At 44.4% G+C, this 25,415-nt stretch overlaps 1 protein-coding gene across 1 annotated transcript in view; it reads left to right on the top strand.

Moving 5' to 3' along the window:
• Positions 1 to 25,181, top strand: part of MYPOP (Myb related transcription factor, partner of profilin) — a 92,245-nt gene extending 67,064 nt beyond the window's left edge. Inside the window, exon 3 of the mRNA XM_069207749.1 lies at positions 14,001 to 25,181. Within this exon, the coding sequence (XP_069063850.1) occupies positions 14,001 to 14,788 (788 nt within the window). The 3' untranslated portion in view covers positions 14,789 to 25,181. The remainder of the gene's footprint in view (positions 1 to 14,000) is intronic.
• Positions 25,182 to 25,415: the final 234 nt, after the last annotated feature.

Genomic DNA, 25,415 nt, shown 5'->3' with positions numbered 1-25,415 from the left:
GACATTGGGTAGCAACAGTTGATCTCCTTTGATTGTCCTCCCAAGTATGGCGATGCCATCCTGGCAGCCAGATGACCTTCTGCAAAATCTCTGTATTCAGGGTGCTGGGACAAGTTTGTGGCTTGCTGCAGTACCCTTGTATTGGACCTGTTGCAGGCGAAAGTCACATGAGTTGTTTGCATTGTTTTTGGCCCAGTCTTTGGCTCTGTGAACAGCTGAAAGCTATCTCTCTGTCCTCTCAATCTTTTTATGTTTAGTAGACCAACCGTCTTTGTTTAAATCACTCATTGTAATGCTTTTCTTGAAACGTTTACAACATTAATTTTTGTCTTAACTCTCTGTAATGCAACAGTGGAATTTAAATGTGGTTCTCACTGTTATGATGTGCACCCTTTTTGACCATTGCATAGTTTTGTTGCACCTACTTGCCTTTAAAACGGCCATCTTGATTGCAATAACTTGCAAACAACAGGTACGAGAACTTCATACCCTTTCATTCTAGCCTCCATATTCAACCTTTTCTTGATCAATGTGTTAAGTATCGACCTGCGTTGCTGCTGAAAGTGGTGATGCCTTTTTATGTTGGGTAGGACCCTCCTGACCTTTGCTCTTCCTCATCCCTCAATTCAGGAAGAGTGATCACACCAAGGAATGTGGGCCATCAGTTCTTTGTGGGGTTCTCTGGGGACAAGAAGGGTGCCGCAGTGCAGAAATGTACTGTAAGGAAATGCCTCCTTGGCATGGTTACCCCCTGACTTTTTGCCTTTGCTGATGCCAATTTATGATTTGAAAGTGTGCTGGGACCCTGCTAAACAGGCCCCAGCACCAGTGTTCTTTCCCTAAACTGTACCTTTGTCTCCACAATTGTCACAACCCTGGCACCCAGGTAAGTCCCTTGTAACTGGTACCCCTGGTACCAAGGGCCCTGATGCCAGGGAAGGTCTCTGAGGGCTGCAGCATGTCTTATGCCACCCGAGCGACCCCTCACTCAGCACAGACACACTGCTTGCCAGCTTGTGTGTGCTGGTGGGGAGAAAATCACTAAGTCGACATGGCACTCCCCTCAGGGTGCCATGCCAACCTCACACTGCCTGTGGCATAGGTAAGTCACCCCTCTAGGAGGCCTTACAGCCCTAAGGCAGGGTGCACTATACCACCGGTGAGAGCATAGGTGCATGAGCACTATGCCACTACAGTGTCTAAGCAAAACCTTAGACATTGTAAGTGCAGGGTAGCCATAAGAGTATATGGTCTGGGAGTCTGTCAAACACGAACGCCACAGCACCATAATGGCTACACTGAAAACTGTAAAGTTTGGTATCAAACATCTCGGCACAATAAATGCACACTGATGCCAGTGTGCAATTTATTGTAAAAATACACCCAGAGGGCATCTTAGAGATTCCCCCTGAAAACATACCCGACTTCCAGTGTGGGCTGACTAGTTTTGCCAGCCTGTCACACACCAGACATGTTGCTGGCCACATGGGGAGAGTGCCTTTGTCACTCTGTGGCCAGGAACAAAGCCTGTACTGGGTGGAGGTGCTTCTCACCTCCCCCTGCAGGAACTGTAACACCTGGCAGTGAGCCTCAAAGGCTCACCCCCTTTGTTACAGCACCACAGGGCATCCCAGCTAGTGGAGAGGCTCGCCCCTCCGGCCACTGCCCCCACTTTTGGCGGCAAGGCTGGGGAGATGATGAGAAAAACAAGGAGGAGTCACTCCCCAGTCAGGACACCCCCTAAGGTGTCCTGAGCTGAAGTGACTCTGACTTTTAGAAATCCTCCATCTTGTAGATGGAGGATTCCCCCAATAGGATTAGGGATGTGCCCCCCTCCCCACAGGGAGGAGGCACAAAGAGGTTGTAGCCACCCTCAGGGCTAGTAGCCATTGGCTACTAACCTCCCAGACCTAAACACACCCCTAAATTGAGTATTTAGGGGCCCCCAGAACCCAGGAAGATAGATTCCTGCAACCTGAAGACGAAGAAGGACTGCTGACCTGAAGCCCTGCAGAGAAGACTGAGACACCGATTGCTTTGGCCCCAGCCCTACCGGCCTGTCTCCCCACTTCAAGAAAAACTGCAAAGAAGCTCCCGAGAACAGCAGCCCTTTTCAACAAACCTGCAACTTTGCAACAAAGAAGCAACTTTTAAAGACCACACGCTTCCCGCCGGAAGCGTGAGACTTTCCACTCTGCACCAGATGCCCCGACTCGACCTGCGGAAAACTAACTCTACAGGGAGGACTCCCCGTCGACTGCGAGCCCATGAGTAGCCAGAGTTGACCCCCCCCCCTGAGCCACCACAGCGACGCCTGCAGAGGAGATTCAGAGGCTTCCCACTGACCGCGATTGCCTGCTTCAATGAACCCGACGCCTGGACACCACACTGCACCCGCAGCCCCCAGGACCTGAAGGAACCGAACTCCAGTGCAGGAGTGACCCCCAGGCGACCCTCTGCCTAGCCCAGGTGGTGGCTACCCCGAGGAGCCCCCCGTGCCTGCCTGCATCATTGAAGAGACCCCCGGTTCTCCCCATTGAATCCTGTTGAAAACACGATGCCTGTATGCACTCTGCACCCGGCCGCCCCAGTGCCGCTGAGGGTGTACTTTCTGTGCCTGCTTGTGTCCCCCTTGGTGCCCTACAAAACCCCTCCCTCCCCCCCCCCCCCCGGTCTGCACTCCGAAGTCAGGGGTACTTACCTGCTGGCAGACTGGAACTGGGGCACCCCTATTTCCATTGAAGCCTATGTGTTTTGGGCACCACTTTGACCTCTGTACCTGACCGGCCCTGAGCTGCTGGTGTGGTAACTTTGGGGTTGCCTTGAACCCCCAACGGTGGGCTACCTTGGACCCAACTTTGAACCCTGTAAGTGTTTTACTTACCTGTGAACTTAACATTTACTTACCTCCCCCAGGAACTGTTGATTTTTCCGGTCCACTTTTAAAATAGCTTATTGCCATTTTTGTCAAAACTGTACATGCTATTGTGATAATTCAAAGTTCCTAGAATACCTGAGTGAAATACCTTTCATTTAAAGTATTGTTTGTAAATCTTGAACCTGTGGTTCTTAAAATAAACTAAGAAAATATATTTTTCTATATAAAAACCTATTGGCCTGGAATTGTCTTTGAGTGTGTTCCTCCTTTATTGCCTGTGTGTGTACAACAAATGCTTAACACTACCCTCTGATAAGCCTACTGCTCGACCACACTACCACTAAATAGAGCATTAGAATTATCTCTCTTTGCCACTATCTTACCTCTAAGGGGAACCCTTGGACTCAGTTCACTCTATTTCTTACTTTGAAATAGTATATACAGAGCCAACTTCCTACATGTACCATCCCTCAAAGGATCATCCTCTGCATTAAAATCTGCAACACACTGGGTAAGAAGCCACTTCTGGAAGGTGTTGAAGGCTCACTCCACAAGGGAAAAGGCTGCTACCACTGCAGTGGCATGCAAAGTGTCTCTTTTGGATATCTTTCAGGCTACGTAGACAGCAGTGCGCATGTTTAAAAACCACAGCTGTCTCAAAAACCAGGTCAATCGAGATGGGCATTTTGACCACTCTGCCCTGCAGGACTTATGAATTTGAGCCACTCCACAGACTCTCCTCCTTGAGAGGTACTGCTCTGGTATCTATTAACACGGTGAGAAATCTGCAGTTAAAAGTATCCACCAGAAGAGAAAGTTACACACCTTTATTTGGTGAATACTCAATCTAACCTCAGATTCCTCGCTGCCCTGCTACCCCCCCCGTATTATGGTATGGTCTTCTCCATCTAAAAAGATCCCAGGTTAAGAATCTGTACAGTTGTTCTTTTGATTCACCGATGGACTCCATGTCTGAGGGCACAGACAAGTTAATGAAAGAAACTGATGTCATGAGCGCATGGATGGAGTTTATCTGCGGCTCAGTTTGTCACTTCTAGAGCGGAACACCATCAACACATAGTTGTATGGCACCTTCTACTTGCTGTGCAGGAGCACTGCTTTTCAGTTTCCTGATTCTGTCTGCCTCTTAGAGATATCCACACAGTGAGGAATCTGCAGTTAGAGTATAAACTCTGACTGTCGGGAGCTTTCAAAAGATTGTGCATCTGAATAAATTAATTATGTTCTCACACAATGGAGAAAATGTGTTTGCTCTGTCTTGAACCAAAGGTATAACAACATCTCTCTCTTGCATGTCATACACAAAAAACAAGAAAGAAAAATCATAAGCAATAATAGTATCAAACATTAATAATATTTATTTATAATAAACACAATAATATAAAAAAATAGCAATCATTTCTATATACAAACACCCCCTCTGAACAGAAAATACGCCAACATGGAAACCAGACACAAAGGAGAACACACCATGAACAGAGACAACATATACTACACAAATGGACACAGACAATGTCAAAAAAATCTCAAGACAAGACAGAGAAATCCAAAAAACAGATAAACCCCACCACACAAATACATCATTTATCAAAAAGCTAAATATTTACAAATTATAACAAAATTAACACACAATTATATATAAATTTATAGCAATATTACGACAATTTTTGGTAACTCGTGAGAACAGTCTGCTCTCTCTCTCAAAATATCATGATGTATTAAGAAATATGTTTCAAGATGTTATTCCTTTTATCAAATGTCCATTTGAAATAATCAAAGAAAGGAATTTCCAAAAGTCATCACATGTCTTTTCTGGTCCAGAATTCTCTCATCCAATTTGGCACATCAAAAGTCGCCGACACGCATTCTTTGTGGACCGACAATATAATCAATTAAGTTGACTCCACCTTCCTCAGGGCGTTCACAATTCTATGAAACATGGGGTCTCCTTCGTCATAGTTTATCTAATACAAATAAATATAGGTGTATAAATAACACCATCAAAATAATTTTTTTAAACTCAAATACTTTTCCCACTCTCAGCCCATGTCGTGAAAAAAGTGTAAAAAGAAAGATACCAAAAGACCAAAACAGAACCATCACCACGTGAAGCAAAAATAATATAATCAAGAGTAACCTACAACGACGTAGATGGCAAACACAGCTTCATTTTATGGCCAGCTGTGACCCAATAGCTCAAAAGGTTACTCGCTCCTCCATCATAACTTTACAAACAAACTACAAAAAAACAACAAACACCTAATCAACAAATTAATTAAAAATTTCAGGACTGAATACACTGCACACAAAACAAAAACCGATCGTAGCAAAATCTCTGTGATATACTTACCGATATTCAATTATACACATGAGTAATCCAAAAAAGCAATTGCAGACAAGATTAAACAGGCTCCTTGCGTTAGTCAAATATTCAAAGCTGCCATGTAAACATGGTCAGCTTCAATGTTTATAACAAGAAAAAAAAAGGACCGGAAACTAACCGGATCCTTTTGGATTAGAACGCGGCGGCTATCTTAGAGTGGTCAAAATTAGGCGCACTCTTCGCGTTAATGTTACATTCCATGCTGACGTGTAAACGCGGTCCGCTACAATGTTTATAAAAAGAAAAGAAGGACCGGAAACTAACCGGATCCTTCTGAATTCAAGCGCGGTGGCCATCTTGGAATGGTCAAAAAGTGCCAATAGGCCCTAGTAGCAGCGCTTTGCTAATAAACCAAATTTTTAAACAAGGACAAGACCGATACCTATCACAAGAAATCACATCTAAAGGATTACCTAAGACTCAATATCATACTAAAAAAATAACCTACAGAGGCATAAGCAACCAAAGGAAAAACTAATATAAACAGAACTAAAAAACAAAAAAACATAAAAAGATAACCTAAACAAAAAACTTTGAAGAATAGAATATGCAGGGTGTTTGTATATAGAAATGATTGCTATTTTATTATATTATTGTGTTTATTATAAATAAATATTATTAATGCTTATTAGTATTATCGCTTATGATTTTTCTTTCATGTGTTTTTTGGTGTATGACATGCAAGAGAGAGATGTTGTTATACCTTTGGTAGATTACCCTTGATCTCTCTCTTTATTGATTTAGGGGCCCTGCTTTATACTTGGTTTGCTCTGTCTTGAACTCATGTTCTTAACCTCAAATTGAAGATGTATTAGTATAAATAAATGAAGTGTCTAAAGCATTCATATGCTAACGCCACTAAAAAGCGTGGTACCGAAGGTAAGTTACTTGTTCATTTAAAATACAATTGCCTTCAATGATGCAAAGTAAAATCACTGTGATGTAAAATCTTCCAATGAAAAGATACTCCGAATGTACTCACCGTGATGTAATCAACTTGATGTAACCGCTGCGATTTATCGACTGACATTCTTCACATGGTTTCTTATCCGTAGCCTGCATTAAATACATTCAATATATGTTCATACCATTTCTCTCACAGAAAAAGCCTTCAAAATAGAAGTGAACACTCATTAATAATTTGATTTTTGTGGCCGGGTTAAAACTGGCTATGTGTCTGATATATTACAAAGTAACTTTACACAAAAAAAATATATTTAATGCTGTGCGAGAAATAGCAACTGCAAACTAATCTGCTGGACTGATTTTGCAAGTGCTGTGTCCTATCGAGTGCAGGTGCTGTAAATAATGGGCATTCCCCGAGTCCAACCGAGGACGCACACAGGATCCAAGGACCACTGCATGAATTTTATTTGAAATAGAAGGGAGAATTTACGGAGTAAGCAGAATTAGTAAGAACATGCAGCAAGAATGTGTGTAGCTGGTGATAACTGGTAAAGAAAGAATCCTATACCGCTAACTCTAACGAATGGTGTGTAAAAAATTTTTATGCACACTTCATTTCTCAATGTGTCCACACCAAGGTTTCTTTTATCGTAGTGCTATTTAAGACCCCAATAACAAAATTGTGTTGGTCACATTTAGCAGTTACACGTAAACAGTGTTTTAGTGTGAATCATTGGGAGTATGTCTGACTCATCACTAGACCCACACAGCCCACTACGCACATAAACAAACTACTTATACCTACAGACACTAACAGTACCATCCAATAGCAGCAAGTTGCATGCTTAGTAATGTTGAAAAGCCAGCCACATACATAAGTAGAAATGCCAGTTGTTCGCAAATAGACAGTAGAACACCAGCTCTTGCATTGACATTAAAACAGTGTGATGTTGTGCCTGCATAAAGAAACTGTACTAACGCCGACTCACACCAAGTCTGTATCAACATGAGACTTACTAATGGTCTGTGGATGTTATGGATAATTCACCCTTGTGATACGTAAGTAATTGGTATGATGTAACATAATAGAAATAAAACCATAATGGTGAGACCAAATGCGGCGGGTGGAATTGTAGACACTTCTCCAGGGTGAATATTCACTTATATTCCAGGCTGTGTGGCAGAAAGCGTCTGTCAGTATTCAGTTGAAGGCTGAGGCTTTACTCTTCTGAAGAAACAAAGCAGCCTAAACTCCTAACCCTGCTGTTTGAAAAATGTATTTTTACATTATGTAACTAGTGATTGTGTGCTGTCTTTCTGAAACACTCCAAGTCCTCTTGTTTTATATAGATTTAAAACTTTCTACCATTATTGACTTTTATGAGTCCTTTCGGTGCTAATGCTAACGTCTATAGAATTCCACCAACACGTTTGTAGTTATTAGAGTGATTAGGTTTCTTCAAAGCTGTAATGTTTACTACCACCTACTGAGAGTTCTTGCTGAGAAGCAATTTGAGCATACAGTTGCTTACCCTTAACAGTGTATGGTCTTAAGAGATTGGCAAGGCATCTTTAGAATAATAAATTAGACTGATCACTTCTTGGGTCCTCATAATGAGTTGCAGTATCCTACCTGGAGAGTTAACCCGAGGTGGGCTACCACTTCAGGACAGTACAGGAAGCCTGGGTCTCTGGACCCGATAATTTCAGGTCTGAAGTCACCTGGCCAAGTTTCACAAAGTGGAGATCTGCATTCCGTGAAACCTCCGCAAGAAGCGCAACAGGGACTGTGGACATTCCAGCCCAGCACCCACTCACCCCCTGCAGCACTGTGTGAGGAGCAGATAATGCTACTCCATCCTGGCCTGCCTTGATGTGACCTCTTTAACCAACTAGTCCTCCTACTGACGACTTCCACCTAGTCTGAGAAGGCAGAAAAAGACAGCAGACTTGTTCTAGAAACCAGGATGAGAAGCAACAGAAAAGGACCTGGTATTCCTGGGTCCAGCTGTTTATTTCCCATTTGGGGGACGCCACATAATTGCCGATTTGGGTGTAGTGGTATTGACTGGAATCTGCGATTCATTGCTCCCTGGTACCCCACACCAACATTTGGCAAACTGATAATGAGGGTCTTAATTGATGTTTGCAAAGCTTATAGTTTCCTAGCAGATTTGTTTATTAATTTTCTGTAGCATCACTTGATGTACTGATCTTTGCCTACATAGTTCCAGTTGGGTAAGTCATTTTATTTTTCTGTGACCTAAATCCATCTAAGTACCACTTGTCATTCAAAATGTTCCCAATGAATAATTTGAGCACTACGTTTCCGGCCTTCACAGATGACTTCCATCAAGAAATGTTAAATCCAAACCCTTAGCACCATGGCGTACACAGAAACTGACTCTTACGAGGAGTAATGAATCAAAGTTAGAAAACAGTGACATAAATCCCTGCTTTGCGAATTATCTTTACTGGAAGCCACTTACAAGGAACTTTATATAGAAGCAAATTTAGACCTCTACCTCCAAACAGTTTCAGAACTCCCAGGAAGAGTAAAGTTATTTTCAAATGTGTTAAGTTGTGTATGAATTGTCCTCCCACCACCCATCATCCCCTACTCATCCCACAAATGCCCAGACATCGACCAATGTATCAATAATGAAATTGGACACAACACTGACTTCAATGAGAAGCCTTTTGAATCCTCCCCACAGTATCTCCCTGGCATACCTTCACTCTACTCTACCTAGGCAACAGCCTCAACATCTGCATCTCAATATAGCCTGCAGCCCATATAGAGGATCTACTGGCATCCTTTCTTAAAGGAAGCATTCCCCAACCACTTTTTTTTTTTATACATCAGTACCTCTCTCATAACTCTGGGCTGCTGGATCCTGCCATACCAACACTGGATCGGTTTGTGTCCCACCTAAAAAAAAAAAAAAAATCCTCCTCTTCACCTCAAGAAACCCTCCAGTTGCCACCTCATTATAACTGTTTTTTCTGTTATATAAAGTCAAAAAAGCAATGGCGCTGCACCCTGAATCTTGTATTTATCAGAGCCGTCTTCATTTTTACAAGCCATAATTCCTCCCCAAGTGCAGCAGCAGCTGTTTAGTGAGTAACCATCAGGCCCACATACTTACTTTTCCACATGTTTGTAAAGTTGCTAGACAGTACTGAAATGGTTCACCTCCTCTTGTCTTTCTGGGCAGTGGTACATTCTGCAAACAGCATACATCCTAATTCGCCTCTCTTGTCTTTCTGGGCAATAGTACATTATGCAAAAGGCATATTGCATCCTGATTCTCCTCTTCCCTTACATAAGCTGGGGTCTTTTCAGGGTTTAACTCTTGCGTATACTTTATTCACTCATTAGAAGGTATACCTTGTGTACTTTATGATAAATCTATTTGCCAACAGCACACAGGATTATCATTGATAAATGCTGTCCACATCTGAAGTTCTCCATAGTCTCATTTAGTCTTGAGTGTCAGCCACTGATTTGAAACGAAACCGCACCAAGACACCATTACCTCCTTATGGTGGGACTCCTGAGACTAAAGTCCTCTGCATGGCTTGAAAAAGCTGTTCCACCCTGACATGTTAATTTTTCCGTCTGGTACTATGTTTCCTTCTAGCAAACCTGAAACTTCAACAATAACTGGAGGTCCTTCAGATCTTATTGTAGTGTTTGCCAGCAGACATAGTATCTCTTGACTTGGGGACAACCAAAGTTCTTCTCCAGCCCGAGTGAGGGTGGTACTGCACTGTCTTCCCAGGCTATGGTGGGATGGGCGTGGGATTATAGTTTAGGGTAATACACCTTTTCACTAGTCTCTCCAGGCAGAGACTGCATTCTTCCTTTTCTTTCCTTGTTAAATGCATGTGCAGTTCTAAAGGTTGCTGGTGTTTGTGGAAAACTAATGTTGTCACTGTCTGTGGGTACACTAGAGAATACTCTCCTTGTATGCTGTCCTTAAGCCATAGAGGACTTGACGGTCGTTGTGTCCCTGTGCTCAGGACCTCCTCTAGGAACCTTTGTAATTTTTCGGTGGGCTAAGTTGGCACCCCATTGTTTTGTGGGTGGGAGGAGACAGTTCCCATCACATTGTTTTATTTTGTTTATGTTAGGCATTCTTTGCTGTTGCTGTTGTGAAGCACAAACTTTAATCTTCCTTTGTGGTTGACTGTCACCTCGCAAATATGGCCTTCTCTTGATCTGTTCCACATCACGCCCTGATAACTCTAAACCTTGGACTCCAAGGTCCTGAAGCCTGTAAAAACAAGAGGCAAGGGAGGCAGTGACACTGGGAGTTGAACTTTGATTTGAAATAAAGAAGAGCTCTGGTTGCCTAAGGTTTCACGTTGGTCCTCAATAGATAGATAGACATTGCCAGTAATAATCTGTACATTGAGGACATCCTCCACAATAGTTCTGGGAAGTCATCATGCCAGAACCTGAGCTCATACTGATGTTACCTTTTCTTCATGTTATTTTCCTCATGTCTTTAATAAGTTGTGGAACCATAAATGAAGTAATTTTTTTACATGTAATATGTCACTACACACAGAGATTTACTAGTATTTATTTCGTTCCTCTCTTTTCACAAAAATAGACTCAGGATATCTCTGTTCCAAAAATCATTAATTGCCATTTATTTCATATATGCTTGTTACAGTATTAAATCCGTACCTTAAGGAAATAAAAACTGTCACCTAGTTTGAGAAGGCAGAAAAACACAGTGGATTTGTCCTAGAAACCAGGATGAGAAGCAACAGAAAAGGACCTGATATTCCCAGGTTCAGCTGTTTTGGGAGATACAACACATAATTGCCGATTTGGGTGTAGTGGCATTGGCAGGAACCCGCGATTTTGGCTCCCCGGTACCCCACACCAACATTTGGCAAAACTCATAATGAGGGTCTTAGTTGCTGGCAATGCTTCTGTCTTGCAAAAGAGTCTTTGCAAAGCTTATCATTTTCTAGCAGATTTGTTTATACATTTTCTGAAGCATCGCTTGATGTACTGATCTTTGCCTACACATTTGCCCACCTCTGGGGCAGACACCAGCTCTGGTTGGAGAGCAGTCCCCATAGCACTCTGTAGAGCACTTCCTTCCTTGATCCAAAATCTTGGTAGTCTGCAGCCTGGAGCACCCACAATGGAGGCTTAAAGAGATGTGAGTTTTCCGAACCTGGTTTTCAGCCGCCACGCTGAGCAGGGATTAGGGAAGGAGTCCCTTTCACCTTCACAACTGAGATTGCAATTCCACCTTTCAACCCCATCATTCAACAAATGGCATTGCTACAGTAAGGCTAATCAGCAGCTCCTTTCAGCAAAAATGCCTAATTGAATTTCGAGTGGAGCTAGTCTCCTGATTCTGCACTTCACTGTCTGGGTCTCCACCCTCCAGCTTCATAAATGTCAGAAATACACTTTTGATGTCTGCGATAACAAAAAACTCACTTTCCACCATGCGCACCTGAACAGAAGCAAGGCCTTCAAAATGGGAACCCTCAGACATTTATTACTCTGGCTCACTCATACACACAATGCATGTGATACAGAAGCCACACATACACAAACACAACTTACACTTCGAATGTTCGCACGTAGAATGGAACTTTACACAAGTAGGCCAGTACGCCCTGCACTCCCTGATGTAGGTAAAAAGGTCTGGTCACAACAATAGGTTCACAAAATACAGCCCGCTTCCACGATTGCGCTAAATGCTGAACACACAAGATACTGTCTACTGTCTGCAAATGAAAGCATGCTTTTTACGCTGCTCTAGGTCACAGGACAGACCCAGGACCTCACTCATGTCAAGGGGCACATACTTGCAGTTGGGCACTCAGGGCAGGGGAAGACATTTGTACACCATGTAGGTGAAATTCCCGTTCCAACATACCCTTCAAGGCACCACAAACACATCAATCATACATACAGAGGACAGATTAGAAAAAACATGAAATGTATGTATTTCTTCTGATGTGCTGTCCCATCCAAAAGTATTGCCTGCATGAGTACCAGTTTTCATTATGCATGGTCAAATATTAACTCTTGAAAACAGCCGTCCGTAATCAGTGTTTCAGTCTCTCGTATACAAAGCTTGCTTAAGACCATCATCAGGACTAGGTTTCACCACCCGCTGCCTGCTCTACACAGATTTGTGTTTTGTAAGAATTTTAATGGGGACTAGTGATTTAAGCAACAAACACCATAATATATTGCTCGACCTACAAGAATATTAGGCCTAAGTGATCTTTACTCTGGCCAGAGGCAATCACTGTATTTCTGGCAGGCCTTCAAGTACTATCTCACTTGCAAACTTAAATACAAATCATTTTGTACCACAAATGAAAGGTTTTTTAAGCAATTAATCCCACATGAATATTTCCACAGGGGAACTTTGCATGGTTAGCCCAGTACAGCCAAGGTATACGGTGAAATCCAAATGGGTACGTGTTTAGTATCACTGTCTGCATGAATAATGATTTGCTAGATTTCCTTGCATCCACCATTCCGTCAGCAAAATCCTATTTCCACTCAGTCCTGTCAACTAAAATCATTCTAGTCTAAACAGGCAAGCCTGAAAAATTGTGTGCATTTACACCGTAGGTACAAAGAACAAGAAAAACCTTGTCCGTTTCAGTCCATAAACTGATCAATCAATTTAGGCAGTATTTTCTGTAAAAAAATAAAAAAAAAAGTTTTATTGGTTTTGTCTGATTATGCTCACTAAGCCAATAGGAGGCACCTTTACCCTTTCGTCCGATATAACTAAAGCATCTTAATAGAGAAGAAGAGTGTCACTTGTGTTCACAGAAACTAAGTGTCAGTTGGCAAATAGTGTCACTCAATAGCATAGACAAAACAAAGAAACGTATTTGAATTTTGCATCTCTCATGCAAAGTTGTCCATTTTAGGAGTTAATTTAATCTCAACCGTTAAAAAAAATGCATTTGATGGAAGAAAACAGGCTTGTATTCTTCCTTCCAGCATAGCTCAGCTGCCTTCTTCAGTGCAGATATTTTGTGGCTAGAAACGTGGTAGGAAAGCGAGGAGCAGTAACTTTGGCTACAAGCGTATGGAATTTCACTTTGATTGAAGTAGTGCTGTATAAGGCTAAATTATCCTTTGTCGCTGCTTTGTCATTTTAGGGCTCTTTGAGATTGAAGTCATGGCTTACTTTGAGTGGACAGCTAGCTCTAAGGATATTAGTGTAAAAGAGAATACACAAAAAACGTGATGGATGGAATGCTTGAATTAATCTTGACCCCTGGTAATTACTCAGGCTGCATCCCAGTCCATCTTTATTTTGCATACTATGGAACCTCACTTTGGACCCAGCCACATGCAAGTTAGTCTTGGCCCTGCTCCAGTGGGAACAGTGCAGCTCAAACGCCTAGGCCAGGTCCTATCTGAACCGAAATGCAAGAAATCCAAGACCGGTTTTACCCTTGTTAGGGCTCAGCAGTTGGGTAAAGTTTGGTTCCATTGCCATAGTGTGTGCAGGACTCTCATCTGGGCATTCCCGTCTCCCTTAGGAAGTCATACTGACGTGTACAAAAAAGTGATGAGGATGGAATACACAAATTATTCTCCACGCCAGGTAACTGCTTTCTGTAAGAAAAATTGTTCTATGGGCAAGGGCAAACTAGGACTGCAATTGTTTATTTTTATTCTGATGGAATGGTTTCAAAGTATAATTAGTTGCATGAAAATGGGTTTGACTAAGATTGACCTGATAAAGAGATTATCCTTTTCAGCCTTTTTAAAAAATATTTTCCTATTTTCCCCAGATCTTCCAGCAGTAGGCAGAGTGTCTTCAGTTCCTGAAATATCTACAAACGCATCATGCTGTGACATGGATGGGGGTCTATTGCAGCTTAAACAGCGTGACTCTCCATCGCCGCAGCTCGAGACAGAACCTGAGATCCAGATTATTCAGATTCCACAACTAACTCACTCATCAGCAGTTCCAGCTAATTGCCCTCTGCCAGGCCACTCGCCCACGCAGAACACAAGAGAATACTCGCCTAGACCTGGACCCTCATTGTCCCCTCCACTGCGACGACGCAGACACCGTCTGGAGTTACCTTTGACCTCTGACCCATCCCTAGAGTTCCTGCAGGCTCAAAGGGAGACAACTGAAGCCATTCGGGACTTGGCCTACACCATCCGCCAGAGCATTGACAAACTAACCAATGTGGTGGCCACTGTCCTCCCACTCTTCCAGCATGCCGGCGACCTGGGGGATTCTGATCTCCTGCACCAGTCTTCCCACTGCAGTCTTCCTGGGGGCATAGTCTCCACACCATCAGATCCTTCCACAGCTGAAATCGCAGTCCCCAATACCACCACCACCTCCCCAGACACCTTTCCCACAAAGGTGGAGGCTTCTCCAGATCGTCATGAGGTGGACACTCACCAGACCAGAGGAATGCCTGCTGCCTATGACCTGGTGGAGGACAGCCATGAGATCAGACCTGAGGAAATCATAAGAATACCTATTTCGCCCCCGTTAAAGAGGAGAAGAGGTGGCTACACATCTACCCGCAAACGCAGGGGTAGGTGGAGGCACTTATGACCGCTCAGAAGAAAAGACAGAGAAAATCCATCATTTTTATAAAGGCATTAGCCAGCTTGAGTGCTTCAAAGTCTGTTAGCTGGTCTGACACCAAGAGTTTCAAGATCATGTTTGTCCTGTATGCCTTCTTTCTGAAATCCTTATAGTGACCACCCTGCTGTTATTTCTTTTTCTCTGCACTGTTTATGAATTTCCACCCATTTTTCCTCTAAACGTTCATTCTATTACATTGTGAAAGTTAGAAGGGTTTAACTATCCGAAGGTGATGGCCATATCTGCGTCATAAATAGTTAGAAATGTAATGTTTGAACCTTACCTGTTTGTCATGGCCAACAAAAACTTAGTGTGAGCTTTGGGTGTATTTAGGGAAAAGGAAATAAATACACACATGGATCTCAAGTGGCAATTTAACATGCAGACCTGCTAGAAAAAAAAGAAACATTTGCTGCAGCCCGTTCTCATCATATGAACTGTTGAAATCACCAGAAAAGTATGGCTTCAGTATACAATTAGGACATTTTCCACGAAAATGCTGGAGTGTGGGAAGTACTTGAAGCCGTATATACAAACTTAAAGCAGATTCTCTGACAGACAGCCAGTGCAGCGATTTTAAGGTCCCCATTTAGGGTTTCAGCCCACTGAGAGAATGCTGCATTGTAGGACAGCTGGACTCTGTACATTGAGGTCATCCAAGACAAATCCCTTAAGAGACTCGCAACTTGGGCAGAGCCTCAGTTGTCTATACTGCTGGATATTGTAGACCGAAGCCCATCGCTAAAGGGTAATCGGTCAGTGTATGTTAAAATGTCTGCCCTATTTTGTTGGGCATTCTAGTGTGCGTATTTCCTGTTTGGGACTGACGGTCTCAAACAGGAAACAAGAAACAATCCTAGCATGTCTGAGCTATTATTTTTTTGGTGTTCAGGAGCAAGCTCCCTTTCAAGATTTGTAACTGAAAAACACACCTTTGCCAATCAGCAACATTGGAATTGCCAGCCTCTTTGTCTAACTATGGTGGGCAGCCTTCTGCCGGTGGAATGAAGATCATCTCTCTCACTTTCCATTACCAGTTTTGGGATTGTCAGGATATATGGAACACCCTAGGTTTTGCCAGTGTTAACGAAAATGTAGCCATAGATAGAATGTCCACAAGCTTTGTTTCAAGGCTGACACAAAACTTGCGCATCTTTTCTGTATAAGATTCTGAAAATGCATCTGACTGCGACATGAAAGAAGAAATATGAGAGAATGTTTCGAACAGAGCCCAGTTCAGGGACCTCGCTGGGCTGGCTTCTGAAGAATTTGAATTTGGTATTTGAATCTATAATCTCAGGTCCAAATTAACAGGGATTTGGGCTAGGACAGGAATGCACTGTATTTACGCAGTATGGTGCATTCTTGTCCTTTCCCCCTGCACTGGTGCCAATTCTGCAGCCTAGCGCCAACGCAGATACACTTGCTCCATGGTGCAAGGGTATCTGTGTTATATCCAAGATTCTTTACTGCACAGAAACGATCCAAAGAGGCGTTTTACTCTATCTGTGTGTGCTGAAAAATGCAGCACACATGGAAAAAGGAAAAAATTAGAAGAAATAAAAATATTTCTCCTCGTTAACACCTGCCCTGGAGAGGCATATGGTTTTGGCACATTCCCAGGTTTACAAGCTCTCGTAAATCTGGGTATGTGTCAAAATCCTTGGAGCAGACGAAGGCAACGCAGAGACTTGCACAGCCTTGCCTTACCCCATATCAATGAGGCCAATCAAAGCCACACAAAGTGGCTCATAGATATGATTTTGTAGTCTGTGCCACCGGAGCAACAAAACAAAATGATGCTTTGGCGGCGCATAGGCCTTAAATATGTATCTCAGTGTTTAGGAAGATGCCACTTGCCACTCTCCAAAAGATACTCTGTTTTGTAGACTATGCAGCTGTAAATGTACATTTAGCAGCTTTAGCAGCCAACGTGAGAAAAAGGACAGCTTCCTTTAGGGAAGACACCAGTTATGAAGTCCTTCCTAGAAGACTAATAGATTGGCTCTTCAACGAGATGGGAAGTACCAAGTTGGGATCTGTAGATAATGCTGACTCAGTCAGTCACCACGTTTGAGGTATTGAAAAAAGCCTAGTAAAGTTGCCCGGATTGAAGATTATTTTTACTTCATTACAATTCCAACCATCAAACGAGTAAGGAAGCTATGAGTATGTAAAAGGGAATAGCTTCTCGTGATGCCCGTGTCTTTTTCGGAACTCACCTGTATTGTCATCAGAGGATAGTTCTTCTGTACATGCCAAACAAAACACTAAGTTGCCAAAATCCATTTGAACTAAAATTGAGCAGTCTTTACATACATTAGCTGCTCGGATACCTCTAGTGTATTTGTATACACAATACGAGAATCCAGAGGCATAAATCAACTTGTTTTACCTTTTGCTTAGCACCACATAAATAGTACTGTCCATTGCAAGGTAGATAGTAAACTGAGTTCCGTCTTGTTACTTCTTGGCAAATAATTTAAAGTTATGCAAGTGGATTACAAAGTGAAAGGAAGCTGCAGCACCGCCTTTTATTCAAGTCACTCAATCTTTATTGAGTCATAAAAAGATATGATCATATAAGATACAAATCAAGTGCAGTTAAAAATACAATAATCATCCATTAACATTAAAAGAAAACCGAGAAATCTCAAGCCATGCCAACAACACTTTAAAACCCTTGTAAAACACAGAAGCAAAGCAGGTATACCAATCGAATTCAAATGTGCAAAAAGCAAACAATTTAAAAAATAAACAGTTGTAGAGAAATACAACAGCATTACAATAATTTTAAACAAACCTGGTACTTTTAAAAGGGTGCTACAAAAAAAAAAAAGACAATGAGTTACATTTTTGTATAGGTGATTTCAAAAAGCACCCCCCCATAAAACAGACTAAAGATTTCACCAGCTGGCGGAGGAAATACATCGCGGGCCTATACTGTGAAAAAGCATAAAATTGAAGAATGGGTTTTAAAAATCTTTTAGCCAAGGGTTCATAATATTTGCAGAAAAGGGCAAAGTGCTCCAGGGTTTGGACTGAAAACTCATCGCATGGGCCCACCGGGATATAAGCTTTGTCAAACTGACCTAAAGGAAAACAAAGCAAAGATCTGATAGTTCAAGCCAAAATTTGGCTAGTAGAGACCTTTCCCAGGGGCTGAAAACAGAAGACAAATATAGTTCAGTGAGGGTTGGTGTTTGAACCAGAGTGTAATCGTGCAGCAACGGTTCCTTTAATTCCTCTTGCTCTCTAGATGTGGTCATATCTTTGGCAAATAACGATTTTACTTTGGGGATAGCTGCATTGGACAGGAAGTGGGGGTGGGGAAGAGAAAATTTGTTCCGGCCAGTGTCTTTGGTGGTGGATTGCACATATTGTAACCATGGGACCATATTGCGACCTCTGACCTGCCTTAGGTCTAGAGCTCGCCCCCCACGTCCGCAGCACCAACCTGCTGTCTCCTGCCTCTGACCCCTGCCCACGCTGCTGCTAGCGTGTTCGAGGCCCTCCTCCACCCGCAGGCCCCCTCCTGCGCCTCATCCCTGGTGTCTAGTGGGCTCTAGTAAGCTTCACTTGACCCGTGTGCCGCTTTCCGCCGTCCTGTAAGTGTTTTCTATATTTTCAGCGCCTTGCCTCCTTGCGCTTCTTCCCCCGTCGTGCCCCTTCTGATTGTGCCACTTTTCGCCGTCCTGTAAGTGCTTTTCTATTGTTTTTTTCAAGCGCCTTGCCTCCTGCGCATCTGCCCCCGTTGTGCCCCTCTGATTGCTGTACCCCGATTGTATTTTGTGCCATTAGTGTATTTTTGTGACTGTTTTTCAAATTGTGCCCGACTTTTTTGTGCCTTGTTTTTCTTGTTTTCGCCCCTTGGGCGCTCCCCCTTGCAGTTCTCTCCCTGCCGCTGCCTCCCTGCGGCCCCGCCCCCCTCGCACCCCCATTCGCCGCTCCCTCCCGCCTCCCAGCTGCTCCTCCCTCCCCCTCCCTTCTTAATGGCTGGCGCTGCGCGTCCGCTGGCAAGCCCGTCTGCGCCCATCCGCGCCTGGACTGCGCCCAGCGCCACCCCCCCCCGGTCCTCGCGCCCCCGCGCCCCATGCCTTCGTTACTCGGCCAGCGAACTCCTCGCCTTCAACCCTGGCCCCTCCACAGAGTGCTTCCAGGCCAGCCCGAAGCACACCAAAGGACCTTTTTCCTGCCGCACCTGCAACTTCACCTGCAACAGAACAACGAAGCCAGCAACAACCAACACAAACCACCTGCACTGCATCCTCCTCAACACACGCTCCGCACGAAAGCACGCCATCGAACTCTGGGACCTACTCGACAGCACCGCCCCAGACGTAGCCTTCCTGACCGAAACCTGGTGGAACGACTCCTCGGCCCCTGACATCGCCATCGCCATCCCTGACGACTACAAGATCACCAGAAGAGATCGCACCAATGGAATCGGCGGAGGAATAGCCATCGCCCACAAAGCTACCCTCAAGATCCATACCCACACGGACGACACCCTCAAAACAGCCGAACACCTCCACTTCCAGATTCACACGGATCCCAACACTACCCTCAGAGGAACCCTCATATACCGTCCTCCAGGACCAAGAGCCCTCTTCAGCGACACCGTCTCCGACCTCGCAAGCACCCACGCCCTCGCCTCTTCAGACTACATCCTCCTGGGAGACCTAAACTTCCACCTGGAGAACAACAATGACGCCAACACCGCATCACTGACCACCAACCTCTCCAACCTCGGACTCCGTCAACTGGTCAACACTCCCACCCACATCGCCGGCCACACCCTTGACCCACTCTTCACTTCAAGCAACCACATCTCTTTCAGCCACACCTCCGAACTCCACTGGACCGACCATCACTGCGTCCATTTCTCCTTCAAGAAAAACACCGAACACCACCGCACCCCTCTGCCCCCTCACCGCCGCTGGGGAAAAGTCACCGAAGACCAACTCACCAACACCCTCGCCAAAAACCCACCACCAGACCCCACCGACCCGGACTCCGCCGCCATCAACCTCCAACAATGGATCCTCAACTGCGCCAACATCCTAGCCCCACTCAAGAGACCCACCGCCAACCAAGAAAAGAAAAAACCAGCCTGGTTCACAGACTAACTAACCACCTCCAAACGCACCTGCCAGAAACTCAAGAAAAAATGGATCCTCGAGCGCACACCCGAGAACCTTGCTACCCTCAAGGAAGCCAACCGTAAACACCACCAACTGATCCGACTCACTAAGCGCTCCCACTTCACAGAACGCCTTAACAACAACGCTCACGACTGCAAGGAACTCTTCAGCATCGTGAAGGAACTCTCCAACGTCAACGACATCCCTCCATCCCAGAAACTCTGCGACGATCTCTCCACCTTCTTCTACCAGAAAATCGCAGCCATCCACGACAGCTTCAACACCTCACCTCCGCCAGACCCCACCCCCAACAACTCCTCCCACGCCGACCACATCACCACCTGGACCCAAGTAGACGACGCCAAAACCCTAAAAACCATGAACTCCATCCACTCAGGATCTCCCTCTGACCCCTGCCCACATCACGTTTTCAACAAAGCCGACGTCGCCATCACCCCCATACTCCGCAAGATCATCAACCTTTCCTTCAACACCGCTACCTTCCCGGACAGCTGGAAGCACGCAGAAATCCAACCTCTCCTCAAGAAACCTAAGGCTGACCTCAACGATCTCAAAAACTTCCGACCAATCTCCCTCCTCCCTTTCTCAGCGAAAGTCATTGAGAAGATCGTCAACACACAGCTCGCCCACTACCTTGAAGACAACTCCATCCTAGACCCCTCCCAATCCGGGTTCAGATGAAACCACAGCACAGAGACTGCTCTCCTCGCCGCCACAGATGACATCAGACTACAAATGGACAACGGCGAAACCTCAACCCTGATCCTCTTAGACCTAGCAGCCGCCTTCGATACAGTCTGCCACCGCACCCTACTAACCCGTCTACACGAAGCCGGCATCCAAGACAAAGCCCTCAACTGGATCTCCTCCTTTCTCTCCGGCAGAACCCAGAGGGTCCGACTCTCACCTTTCCACTCCAAAGCCACCAACCTCATCTGCGGCGTCCCCCAAGGCTCCTCACTAAGCCCAACGCTATTCAACGTCTACATGGCCCCCCTCGCACAACTGGCCCTCCAGCACAACCTCAGCATCCTCTCCTACGCCGACGACAACCAGCTCGTCCTCTCCCTGACCAAAGATCCTCACACCGCCAAAGCCAACCTTCACGAGGGACTGAAATCCATCGCCGAATGGATGAGCAACAGCCGCCTAAAACTTAACTCCGACAAGACGGAAGTCCTCATCCTCGGGCGCACCCCCTCGGCCTGGAATGACTCGTGGTGGCCCACCGCCCTGGGCCCTCCACCCACCCCAGCCAACCACGCACGAAATGTCGGCTTCATCCTCGACTCCGCCCTCACCATGTCCAAACAGGTCAACGCAGTCTCATCCTCCTGTTTTAACACCCTCCGTATGCTCCGCAGGATCTTCAAGTGGATTCCAACAGGAACCAGAAAGACGGTAACCCAAGCCCTCGTCAGTAGCAGACTCGACTACGGCAACGCACTCTACACAGGCATCCCAACAAAAGACATCAAACGACTCCAACGCATCCAGAACGCATCCGCCCGCCTGATCCTCAACATACCCCGCCGATGTCACATCTCCCCTCACCTGAGGGACCTCCACTGGCTCCCGGTGGACAAGAGGATCACCTTTAAACTCCTCACCCACGCACACAAGGCTCTACACGACACCGGATCCACCTACCTGAACACCAGACTCAACTTCTACGTTCCCTCACGTCAACTACGCTCTGCCAACCTTGCCCTCGCCATCGTCCCCCGAATCCAGCGCAAGACCTCTGGCGGCAGATCCTTCTCCTACCTCGCCGCCAAGACCTGGAACGCACTCCCAACCTCACTACGCCAGACCCAGGACCTCCTCACCTTCAGGAGACTCCTCAAGACATGGCTCTTCGAACAATAGCAGCACCACCCCCCCCCCCCCCCCCCCCCTAGCGCCTCGAAACCCTAACGGGTACATAGCGCGCTTTATAAATTATTGATTGATTGATTGGGATGGAAGTGACATTCTCGCAGCTCAGTCTGAGATAATCTCCTGGTTCAGTGTGGTATATTTGTTGGACCAAACAGAAATCCAAAGTGTTAATGGGGTAACCCTAATTGAATCAGATGCATAGTCCAATCCTAACTCATCATGTAGTAAGTAATTCAGTGTTGAAGGGGGAAGGTCAAGTAAGTGCTGGCAAAATCTATCCTCCTCCACATGTACCTTGGTCATGTCCCAATAAACCCAGATGCCAGATCCGTACAATAGAACGGGTAAACACTTATGCTGATATATCTCCAAAACTGGCCTAATCAGTTTGTTGCCTGCTTGCTGGGCGAAATTATATAAGGCCCTCACTGAGTGATTAAAGTGAGAGCGGCAATTTTGCTATGCAAGGGACCTAGGAGCTTTTGGTATCAAACAAGATTCCAAGGTAGGGCAAGTTGGTAACCTTCTCTATGCACTTATCCTTTAGCCAAATTGAACCAGTTTTGACAGCTTTCCGGCTACATGCCATGAATTTAGTTTTGGAAGTATTTAGGTCCAAATCCAGGTTGTCCATACAAGCAACAAAATTGCTGATCAGTGCCCTCAAGCCGTTAGGGGTATGTGATTTCAGAACTGCATCGTCTGAATAAAGCAGGGCTTGGACTAGGGCGGACTTGATCTAAGGAAGATCCTTTCCAGCAGTCTAAAGGGTGGCTTTCAATCCATTAATATATGGGAGGAACAATATGGGTGCAAGGACACAACCTTGGCCAATACCACACTAAAGGTAAAAGGTGTTTGTGCATTCTCCTCCCAACCCATACCTTACAGAGGCATTTATCTCATAGTGTGAAGGCCGGTGTGAAGTCAACCAGCTCCTCATCTATCCCTAACTCCAAGAGGATTGACCACAGTTTACTTCTGTTGACTCAATCGGAAGCGCTGTCCATGAAGGTGAGAAGCAGCTACCCCGCCTTAACTGTTGTGTATTGGTTGATGAGAAGCTAAAGATTGAGACATTGTTCCACTCTGCCAATTTCCTGTCTGAAACTGTAATGCATGGGAGAGAATACATTTATTCATATTATATAGGTATAAGACGTGCCGCAAACTGCATTCTCAAATGATATTTAAACCTTACTAAGCTCTCAGAACACACGGTGCCAGGCAAATCTGAAAATTGTGTGAGAGAGAAGCATTGTGGGTTTCAGTTTAATGACATATTGTTCATTCTCAAAAGCACCTAAGGTTTCACCTTTGTCGTATTTCTAATCTTCCCAGAAAATAAGTGAAAGGCTACCATCTTCTGACCTTTTATCCCAGCCCTAGACCACACAAACATGACTTGGAGGGCTGTGGGGTGGTGACTAGCAGAGGAAAATGCTCCAATCTCACTCACTCGTTTTGTTCAGTTAAGAAATAAGCAAACCTACTTACGTTCAGTGATAAACATGCCAAGAAAGCTCCAGCTTCTTAAGTAGTGTGCTGTAACCGAACATTATCAGTACATCTCTTTTACCGCATCAGTGCTGATCCTCCCAACATCACAAGGGCTGCTTTGACTTTGTCATCTTGTAAAAGCCCAGCAATATGGGCACCAATATTTGTTAAACATCTGAAAGAGCCAGCATATTTTGTAGCCAGAAATACTTTGGTGTGTGAAACATGCCTCTATTGGTAATGGATATACATTTTCCTAAAAGAAGTACTTCAAGGGAAGGCTTCTTCTTTCTCAGCATACACAGTAGTGCCTTTTTCCGGAACCTGTGACCCATCCTCATCCAGAAAGGAAACTTATACATTGCACACAGATTCTTTAGCGAGAGCCCATTGAGTCTTTTTCAGCCGTGAGAGGCAGGGTCTCTTATTTTATAGGAGAATTTCAGAATTAGACTATTATTGTCATTAGCAAAGGAAATTGAGAGTGGACAGGCATTTTCTAATTACTTCGGTCAATGCTACAGTAGGTGCATTGTCTGTCTGGAATAAGTGATTATTATGGTTTGACGTCTGTTATCCATTACAGAGACCCTGGCCTAATTATTATTATTTTTTTTAATTTTTTTTTAACCAGAAGTCACAGCCTGTTAAGGGTCACATTTCTTAACAGTTTCACACAGTGCTGCTCTCCTTTCATTTTCTTTGCACCCCCTACCATTTTATATCATATGTACTTTTCCTTTCTTTACATGTCCTGTTTACATTATTTTTGACTTTGCGAGTGTTCTGTTTTCGCTGTTTTTCCATTACATACCTCACTCACTAATAGGATCTGCTTGTTTTTCCCGAATGCCTTAGTGTTTTTGGTTTGTTCCCCCTATTTCTTGCTGCCTTTTTTTCTGGCAAATCTTTACAAACAGATGTTTCCTTTAACTGTTTGCTTCATCTGTCCTTCCTCTTTCTTTAGCCGTACTGTTTCTCCTTTTTCTGCCTCTACTTCCTTTTCCCTTCTCTTGTTGCCCATTGACCAGACCAGTGTTCAATCAAGAGAAAATATGTTTCATTTACAGTGACAATGAGAAGTCTCCATACAAAAAAACTGACTTATGGAACAGAATGCTGCAGTGTGTGGAACAAACTGGCAGTTTAGTTCTAAGAACCATAGTAACATGAACTTTAATTTGACAGAAGTGTGGTGCACTCATCAGATGGTCCAGGACATGTACAATGAGGAAAAAATCAGTGCATGCTACTACAAAGACTCTACTGGGGATGTATATAACCTCTCATGTTCTTTCAATTTAGAACATTTTGGCACATAATAAAATTGCAAAACTATGGTAATGTAACATTTTGTGCACTTTGCTGAGCGGGGTGAGTGTCTTCCAGTCCACACGCTTTATTGAGCTCTGAAGCATGGTCAGATCCTTTCTGGATTATGAAAACTCTACTCAGCTATCTTTAAAGAAAATATTATGTAAAGAAATGAAACAAATCTTCAATGACTGATGATATGCATTTGCAAGGCGATGGAAGAGATTCTAAAATATTTTCTTACACATTCGAGCCATCCAGGTCACTCATTAATGACATCACTGAGCTGGAAAGACTGCCTTCCTACCAACTGCTGCTCAAAGATGTGAGCCTGGAAGCTTGTTTTAAATTCTGTGCATCATCTGAAGAATGGCTCAACTGTTAGAGCATTAAGCTTGCATGTCACATGTAACATTAGGCATAAGCTCATTGTCAGAACATTACCCTCTTATATCTGTAAATTGAGAGATTGCTTGGTTATTAAAGTCCTTTACATGGTCTCCGTACGTGTATGCTGAGGAACTGATCTGCTGTTAGATGCGTGTATCTGGATTACGAGAATGTCACTGGCCAGATTAAAGTGGTAAAGGGTTTAAGTTGTTATGCCTCTGTAACAGGCCTTTGGTTCTGTCCTGATCCTCTTGACTGACATCTGCCCAATCTGGAAAGAGAAGTGAACATCTGCCCGACACACGGAAGGGAACTCTTGGAACACAAATGACTGTGAGGGAAAC

This window comes from Pleurodeles waltl, chromosome 9, assembly GCF_031143425.1.
Source record: "Pleurodeles waltl isolate 20211129_DDA chromosome 9, aPleWal1.hap1.20221129, whole genome shotgun sequence".
Classification (NCBI taxonomy): Eukaryota; Metazoa; Chordata; class Amphibia; order Caudata; family Salamandridae; genus Pleurodeles; species Pleurodeles waltl.
This window is presented reverse-complemented; position numbering and strand designations above follow the sequence as displayed.